Raw genomic sequence first — 9,609 nt, 5'->3', positions numbered from 1 at the left:
TTCCATTGTGGGAAATTTGGTCATTTTGCCAGGGACTACATGAAAGCAAAAGAACAATTACAAGCTAGACAAGTGTAGGCTGGGCAAAGCAAGCACTTAACCCCAGAGCAAGGACAAATCAACAAGGAAAGGAAAAACTATGAACAACATAAGATAGCACAATCCGACATTAGAGCAGACGTACTACAGGAGAAGAAAGACCTCTTTGCTTACTTCTGAGGTTCCATCATCCAGCAGGGATATTGGCAAGATAGGAGAACAGAAAGGCAAGGCAAAGATGTTGGATAAGTTTCAGCCCCACTTAGAGGAAATGGTCGAGGAGAGTCAAGAAGATAGATGGCATGAGATCTTCAATAGGGGAAGTATAAAAAACAGAACCGTATCTGCCCCCCAGCTATGTGAGGAATGCATTTGAAATCCTTGGTTAGGAGGAGTCTGATATGCAGGACATGCCCTCAAATCTTGATGTTCAGATGTCAGGAAAAATTCTGCATAGCACGGAGGTCCTGAGAGATTCTGAGGGAGGGAAAGGAGAGAGTATTGGACTCTCAACCACAATAAAGTGTATGGGACTTTCAGGATGCTCTTGGAATGTTAAAGGATTGAATGCTAGACATAAGCGGGATGCATTTTGGGATCACATAAATGAATGGGGGCTGGATGCTTGTATGTTGCAGGACCATAAACTCTATGGTAAGAAAGCTAAGAGGAAGCAAAGATTCAAGAGAATGAAGATTTTTTACGGGGGGGTTGGTGTATGGTTACAGTGGGGTGATGACAATTGTACATAATTCATGGAACCCCACAATGATAGCTAACCATCCCTCAGGCATAATCTTGGTTATTGAAGTGTCCAAGGGAGATGAACAATTATGGCTGATTAATGTGTACAGAGCACACTCATCTAAAGGAAGAAAGGAGATGTGGGAAAGGAGATGTGGGATCGGTTAGGGTCTAACAATGTAGTTATGGGTTCGGAGAAAACCAAATGGGAAGAGCTTATTATGCAAAAGAGGTTGGTGGATGCTTGGGACCTTGGGGATTGGAGTTCTACACTGGGACATACATATTTCAGATTGCAGTATATTTCTAGCTCTTCCAGGATTGACAGAGTTTATTTCAACAAGGATGCAGAATGGATCCTTCATACCTTTAAGGCATGGGTTGACCACGCAACCACTTCTTCTGATCACTTTCCCCTGAGGTGGGTTTGGGAGAGCAATAACTGCTGGGATAGATTGCCTTTTCATAAGAGGAAACTCATTGTAAATAATTCTCTCATCAGGGAAGATGCCTTTGTGGATGGAACTAGAGCTGCAATTGCAAGGTTGGAAGTAAGGGCTTATCAGGATGCCAAGGCATGGGTTAAATTTGTGGGAGAGATGCAATGCTTGATCAAAAAAGTGGGAAAGGACATGGCAGCAAAGAGGAGAAAAGAACAAGAAGCACTACAGGAGGAATGGGATGCTTTGATTTTGATTAGACAGTCCAGATCCCTGTCACAAGCAGAGTTGAGAGATTTTATCAAATGTAAAAGTATGTGGGAGGAGATAGAAAACAAGAGAGCTCAAAAAGGCAGATTATTGTCAATGTACTTTGGTCAAGCTCAAACCCCTTAGAAATTCTTCTTCAAAGCTCTCAAAGAGAAGAGGGATAGAGAATACATCTCCAAGGCTAGAGATAGCAATGGTAAAATGATCTCAGACCCCAAGGAATTGGCTGCGGCCTGGACCGCATTCCTTGGGGATACTCTAAGCCTGAAGGAGGATGAGTCCACGGAAAGATTCTTTGCTGAAAATTGGCTTCTAGACATTATCCCTCAGGCAGTGGAGTTGGACCAAGCCAAATGGATTGAGAGGAACATCCAGGAAGATGAATGCTTGAATGCTTTGAAAGTAATGGGGTGGCCTTAATGTGGAGTTTTTCCTCGAGTTTTGGTCATATCTCAAGGTTCCAATCACCTTCAGTGTGAATAAGGCCTTCAAGCATCAACAATTGGAGAGTAGTGTGAAGGAAGGGCTAATCAAACTGATTCCTAAACAGGTGGCCTGCGAATGTTTTTCACATTGGAGGCCAATCACCATGCTTACAATCTTGTATAAAATCATAGCTAAAGTTGTGGCAATGAGAATGACTCCATTATTGCAAAAGGTGATTTCCCCCCATACAACATGGCTTTATTGTGAGGGGAGATCATAGTCACAAGGGAACGGGAACGGATATGGGAATGAGGGGCCAATCCGAAACGGGAACGGGACCCCTTGCAATCCGGAACGGGATCCGGAACGACACGTTATCATATTTCAATACACATGAGTAGACAAATATACAATTAAAAGCAGGTAAAAAGAGACAAATATACAATTGAAAGTAGACAAAAAAAGACAATAATTTGATAGCAAACTCAATGACCTTGTTCATATTTAGAAAACCAGAAGTACAATAGCTTGTACAATGTACAACCACACAGTGAAAGCTAGATAGCTAAGAACAAAGAAACCTAAAGTCCTAGGTGATATCAAATAGGTGCAAAGATGTCAGCTAGATCATCCATAGATGCATCATGCATCGATGCAGGTGGAGGTGGAGGTGGAGGTGGAGGGTCGTCATCATCCGACTCAGACTGTGGCTCCATATCTATGAAGCTCTCATGGTCAAAGTCACCACTAGCAACCTGGGCTAATAGTCGCAAGTTGGCTGACACACACACAAGGTCATTTGTTCTGGTAGTGAGTAGCCGATTTCTCTTCTTCGAGGCAACATGGCTAAAAACACTCCATAGTTGCTCAATTGGAGAAGAACTTGCATTCTGACTGAGAATGCGCATTGCAAGCCGTTGTAGCTCTGGAGTACCCGATCCGTAGTTCTCCCACCAAAGAGCACCTCCCATAAGTGTCCTATCTTGCTGGGCATCTGCTGAACCAAAATTACCTGTCTTTGCTCTGTACTTTCCCAAATCAATTCTAATCTTGCTTCTCATCGTAGCATCAGGCACCAATCTGGCAAGGATTTTGTCCCAGCCATTTGTGACTTCCTCATCCGATTCCTGGCCTTTGCCTTGAAACTTTGGATCAATCACAAATGCAGCTGCATGCATTGGTGAGTGATATCGGTCCCACCTTGCTTGACACAAACTTTGAAGTTCTGCCTTCTTTGTTGTGTCGGGCTCCAAAGAAAGGATACGCTCCACCATCTTGTCCATGCCCTCATAAACTTTGCCAATGCAAGGTTTTTTCCCATCCACCATACGCAGCATGTAGATAATGGGCTTCGTAATGTTGACAACATGCTCAATCTTCACCCACAAAGGAGCATCCATGATGTGGGTGTAACAAGTTGTTCCTTGTGTGCTACGGGCAGTGGGCCACGTGCTCCACTCATCACTCACTACAAGCTGCTTGAGAATGTTATGGAGTGCAACTAGCCTCTCTAGCATAATAAAATTATATGCAAAACGAGTTTCCGAATATTTTTTAAGATCCAAGTTTGGGGATCTTTTCCTAAACTCGGAGAGGCGAGTGATGAATGAAACTATGTCTTTTCCCTTTGCTATGCATGGTGCTACCCATGAAAGACCATCAATGTCTTTCAGAAGATTATTCAAGCCATGTGCAATGCATGGAGTGAATGTGATGTGTGGATACCTTGCCAAAAGAAGGTCGCCTGCAGCTCGATTTGAGGCCTCCCCATCACCAATGACCTGGATCACATCTTGAGGACCCACTTGCTCAATTGCCTCTGTCCATTCCTCCACGATGACGTCGGCATACTTGCCCGTTGGAGAGGCATCATGGGAAGACACAAAAAATGTGTTCCCTCGAGAGTATGCGATGATGCCATGGATGGAGCGAGATTGGCTATCACTCCATCCATCACTAATGATGGAGACACCGTTGCGTTGCCACCCTTCCTTGACGTTTTGCATGGCTTGCTCAACAGCTTCCTTTTCCTTTGCCAAAAGCGTGGTTCGAAGGCTCTCTGAAGAAGGGGGAGTGTAGGTTGGTCCAAATTCAGCAATGAGACGAACCATTTCCCGAAAATAAGGGGACCTTGCCACATTGAAAGCGATGTGGTCATGGTAGAAGAACCTTGCAATAGCTGCATCCACGGCTTCTCGTTTGCGTGGATTCCAAGAACCCGCAAGAGTTCTTTGCGTGCCTTTGGGGGGTGGTGGTTGATGCATGGAAGAAGAGCCTACGGATGTGGAGAAGTTGCTTGAAGGAGTTGTAAAGAATGAAGGGTTCGCAGTCATAGCTCTTGGAGGAGGAGCACGAAAAATCACTTCATTATGCCTAGCTTCTAGCTCTCTCTTTTTCTCAGCTGAGATTGACAAGCATGGTTGGATTTCTTGTCCCGGCTCATGGATTAGGTGACCTCGAACTCGGTTGACTCCCCCATGTTTGGTGCTGCCACAATAGCGACATTTCCACTTCCTAGCTCCTCCGCCTTGATTGGCCTCAAGAATATCCACCTCATCCCACCATGACCATGCTTCGTTCTTCTTGGCTCTCTTGGTTCCCTTAGGAGGCATTATATGAGAGAGAGAGAGAGAGAGAGAGAGAGAGAGAGAGAGAGAGAGAGAGATTGTACTTGGCTTTGAGAGAGAGATTGTACTTGGCTATGAGAGAGAGAAAGCTGTCTTGGTTCCCTTATGAGAGAGAGAGAGAGGGAGAGATTGTACAATGTACTTGAGTCTTGGCTATGAATAATGAGAGAGAGAATTGCACACTGTACTTGCAGCTGCACTCTGCAGGTTTTTATAAGTTCTCAGAGAGGTACGTTTTTTTTAAACGTTGATATTGACGTTTTTTTTAACATTGCAGGGCAGCCTGGCAGGTCGTCTTTCAACGTTTAAAAAAAAAGTTGCATAATCTATTTTTTTTTCCCATGGTTTTTTTTTAGGGGTCGGCGGCGGCGCTACTTGCAGGTATCCGTTTTTTTTTTTTTTCATACAAAGGGTGCCCAAAACGTTTTGGGCACCCGTAACCCTTCTATTAAAAAAAAAAAAAAGAACGATACGCTATTACGCTGCCGGCGGCCAGACGTGGAAAAAAAAACGTTAAGGGTGCCGTTTCGCGATTTCAGGGAAATAAAAATAAAAAAAGCATTCCTCCACGTTCCGCCGTTCCCAAGTTCCATTCCTCCACGTTCCCTCGTTCCACACCAATGGAACGGCGTTCCCATGTGACTATGGGGGAGATCCATAATGGACAACATATATGCAGCCCTATTAGGGAAAGAGCTGCAGAGAAGAAACAAAAATGCATCATGCTGCAACTGGACCTAGAGAAAGCATATGACAAAGTCCATTGGTCATTTCTTAGCAGAGTGCTTGCCAAGTTGGGTTTTGGACCCTTAATCTCAAACATTATTTATTTGCTCAGCTTTGGTGCTAAGTCAAGTCTTATGCTCAATGGCTTTGTGGTTGGCTCATTCAACCTTAAAAGGTCGGTCAGACAGGGCTGCCCTCTTGCTCCATTGTTATTTGCTGTAATTTCTCATCCTTTGATTCTAGCTCTTGAGTTGGCAGCTGCTGAAAATCAAATAAAAGGTCTACAAGTGAATGATGAACTGCAGATGGTGATTCAATGCTTTGCTGATGACTCACTTCTCTTCTTGGATGCATCCAATGATAATGTTAGAAAGGCTTTGGCAATTGTACAAGTCTTTGCAAATGCTTCTGGCTCCAAATGTAACATTCACAAGTCAAGGTTAATTAGTTTAACCGAGGATGAATCCTTTGATGTAACCAGATGGGGATGCCCAGTTGTGAACGAAGGCCGGATCTTTAGACATTTGGGATGCCCCATGGGAGTGGATGTTTCAGGTAAAGACATAGCCGACGGGCTTATGGACAAATTCATAGCCAAATTTAGAGCTTGGGACAAGGTATTTCTTCCCTTTCATTCAAGGGTAGTAATAGTAAACATGGTGTTGTTGGCATGCTTTCACTTCTTTACTCCTTGTATAGATTTTACAGCATGCCTCTGGAAGAGAGCTTTAAGCTATGCTAAAGCTTTTCTATGGAAGAATAAGCAGGGCAACTGACCATGTTCCTTCTTTACATGGTAAAAGGTGTGTAAACCCAAGAAGGATGGGGGAATTGGCATCCTAGACATGGAAACACATGCAATGGCAAGAATGCCAAAAATGTTGACCTCCTTTCTACAGTAGAGTCAACCTTGGACTAGGATGCTTAAAGAGCTTTCTCTGAATATGACTGTGAGTTGGCAAGGCAAATGGAGGGGACACTCCTGGATTGATAAGATTTTTTCCCATGCTCCTCTTGTCTTTAAAAATTATGCCCTTTGGTGAATTTCTGATTAAGAAATGGAAGAGGATCATTCCCCTCATTCAATGGCAAGGATCTCCCAGAATCACGGGAAATTCATTATTCATGTATAATGTTTGGTGGTCCCTAGGTTTTTTTCCCCCCATTAGCCCTCATTGAGCCCAAAGTGAGCAAAAGACTCAACAACAAAGGGATAAACAAATTTGAGGATTTCTAGAATGGTCCTCTTATGGGGTGGAGAGATGAATTAGCTATCTGTCTTGTATGGTCTCTCGAGATTTGATAAGAATCATCTGCATGTAATTATTGGTAAGCTCAAGACGCTAACTATCAATACTTCTAAGCTTACGAAAAGGTGGATCAAAGATTGGGGGTGGACAGATGGACTTCCCCTTGGTCGCGAATCAAGGGCCAAGTTTTATCAGATGTTAATGCAAGAGTAGAGAGATTTTAATCATTTCAATACAATATGGAAAGTAGCTTGGCCGGACAAATGCTAGGAATCTAGATGCAGAGGAATTTGGGGGTCCAAACTGCCAACACATGCTCAGAATTTTTTGTGGAGAATCATGGTTGGGGCTCTTCCGTTAGGCTGTAAGCTGATGATCAAAAATATGGCCTCAGGGATATGCCCAAGATGCAAAACAGCCATTGAGGATTTCAAGCATGCCTTTTGGGATTGCCAGGCATTAAGATCCTTTTCGACACAGCTCTCTAAATGGGGGGAGAACATTTTTGGGCTGCAATGTACATGTGTCAGAATATGCAGCGGAGATGATGACCGGATCTGGGAACACAAGAGCAAAACACAGTGCAAAAAATCACAACACAAGAGAGAGAGAGATAGAGGCGTGTAACTCTGCTCTATATACACAAGAAGATCCCAAGAAATGATATAAAAAATGACAAGGGGCTGGGGGCCTATTTATATGGCCCCCCATCAGCAGTCGGCCTGCTGTAGGGCAGCCGACTGGACACAAGAAACCTCCACGACTAAAAAATCACAGTCGGCCAGCAGCAGACTGGGTCAGCCAGCATCAGAGAAGTCCCACGACTCATGCAATGCAGTCGACCACTTCCAAAATCTCCACAGATGCAGTCGGCCAGGTTCAAGGTCCTCCTGCCACTACTAGACTGCCTCCCATGCCACAAAAATAGGGAAAAAATGGGGAAAAATACGGAGAGGGGAAAAATGAGAAAACACCTCATAAGGGCAGGCACACCCACAACAAAGGCCCTGGTGTATAAAAATAGACAGGAGATGACTTCTAACACCCCCTCTCAGCTCCTAGCTGTGAAACCAACCACAGGGAGCTGGGGTGCCGCCTGAGCAAATCCTGAGATAGCGACTGCGTGAAGAGGTCCACCGTACTGTCCTCCGTCGAACAGAACTCTAGCAAGATGTCATCAGCAACGATCTGTTCACGAACAAAAGTGCCTCTGGATGACCATGGGTTCCTCCCCAGTGGAAGCCCAAACCTGCAATGCAACCTCTGCATCCTCACCACCTCACAAGCAGCATCACAAACAGCCCGGTACTCTGCCTCTGTCCTCGACAAGGCAAAAGATGACTGTCTCTTACTGCTCCGTAAAACTGCTCCTAGGCCTGAAGTAGATCTCCTCGTGTCCGGATCTCCTCTCCAAACTAAGTCACTCCAACCGTGGAGTCGGACTCCATCCAACAATCCCCTTCCTGTGTAAAAGAGTCCATGATCCTTCGCATGCCGCAGAAACCATAGGAAACGCAATCCTGCCTCCCAAAGAGTCATCCGCAACCATGAGCTCAACTGCCTCATCAGGAAGCTCCCGTCCAATCTAGTGTCCATCAACCAGATCAATGAACCATTCTGCTTCCGAGTCAAAGAGGCATCACACTGCTCACAAAGATCAACGCCAAAAACAAATCCTGCAAACCTGCTGAAGACCACGCAAGGCATTCTGAAACCTGTCAACCACCCCCTCTGAATCCGGAACCACAAAGCCTGGAGAAACCACCTCCTTCTGCAAGTAATCAACTGCCACCTGCCTGGCTTTCAAAAAGGTCCCCATGGAAAGAACATCCTCATCTACAGGAGTTTCTTTGTCCCGAATACTACGAGACATCAGAGCATAAGTTACCTGTTCAGTTTCCTCTGACTGATGAACACAAGAACTACCAACATCAATACTGGAGAGTTCCTGCCAACTGTTGCCATCTACTGGCAAGCTATCCACCATCTGGTCTCGGAAAGCCTGCACCTGCAACACATCCACACTTAAGTGGCCATTACCAAACTCCCCCTCATCACAAACCTGAGGACCTGAGAGAGAGAGTGCTAAAAGCTTGTAAACTCCATTCTCCACTCCGCCTTCCCAAACTACCTGGCCTGTTGCTTTGTCCCGGAGAGCAACAAAGTGCTCATCAAACTCCACCCGTACGCCAGTCTTGCAAACCTGATGCACTGACAACAGATGAAAACCAAGTGACGGAACATACAACACCTAGGAGGAATGCTTCCCCCCTCTGCCATCGGGAACTATCTCCATCCTGCCCTCACTGTGAACTGGGATAGTGGATGTATCCCCAGTAAGAATGTGACCAAAAAACCTGCAATCCTGTAAACCGGAACGGGAAGGAGTCATGTGCCTGGAAGCACCACTATCTAGAATCCACTCCCAAGTATCCATTGCGGAGAGTCCTCCAATCTCCTCCCTACCTGAAGAAAATGAAACATCGGTGTCCACCACCTCCAGGTGCACAAAAGCCGGAGTCTTCATGATTGCTGCTGAGGAATCTTCACCCTTCTCGGTCTTCCGCTTGGGACACTGCCTCCAATAGTGGCCTTTCTCGCCACAATCATTACAGGTCCTCTCTGCCTTTAGTTTCTCGCGGTCAGTAACGGACTTCTTCTCAGAAGACTTCTCCGACGAAGCCTTCCCTTTACCCATGTTACGGCCTTTCGACCGTTGGCCAGTTAAGGCCTCCGAACCTCCACCTTGAGGAGGGTTCGTGAATCATTCTTCCTCGTCCAAGACCATGGGCACAAGCTTCTCCCACGTGATGGTGCTGAGCCTGCCCCCACTGGTAATCAAAGACGAGTAAAATGCTGAGTGCTGAGAGGGAAAGTGCGACAGCAACGTTATGGCCATGTCCTCTGACGATATCTCCTTCCCAGCCTGAAGAACTTCCTGCTGAAGAGCCTGCAGCTTGTTAATATGCTCCCGCATCGTCGCCGACTTTGTAGGGCTCATAACCCGCATCTGTACTTCCAAGGAAATCCTCTTCATGGGCGATACCCTGTTGTAAAGAGAGGCCAAATGCTGCCATATACCTCTGG

The 9,609-nt window shown here is 45.5% G+C and overlaps 1 protein-coding gene across 1 annotated transcript; it reads right to left on the bottom strand.

The window, feature by feature from the left end:
- Window positions 1–2,518: 2,518 nt before the first annotated feature.
- Window positions 2,519–4,252, bottom strand: LOC147619916 (uncharacterized). The gene has a single exon (XM_086772575.1). It carries the CDS (start codon window positions 4,250–4,252, stop codon window positions 2,519–2,521), a length of 1,734 nt encoding a protein of 577 aa, XP_086628701.1.
- Between the last annotated feature and the right edge of the window lie 5,357 nt (window positions 4,253–9,609).

The sequence above is a fragment of the Cibotium barometz genome, chromosome 32 (assembly GCF_041138505.1).
Source record: "Cibotium barometz isolate CiBa-2024 chromosome 32, ASM4113850v1, whole genome shotgun sequence".
Classification (NCBI taxonomy): Eukaryota; Viridiplantae; Streptophyta; class Polypodiopsida; order Cyatheales; family Cibotiaceae; genus Cibotium; species Cibotium barometz.
This window is presented reverse-complemented; position numbering and strand designations above follow the sequence as displayed.

Coding starts and splice junctions, on each gene's coding strand:
- LOC147619916 (XM_086772575.1), bottom strand. CDS start 4,252: ATGACTGCGAACCCTTCATTCTTTACAACTCCTTCAAGCAACTTCTCC.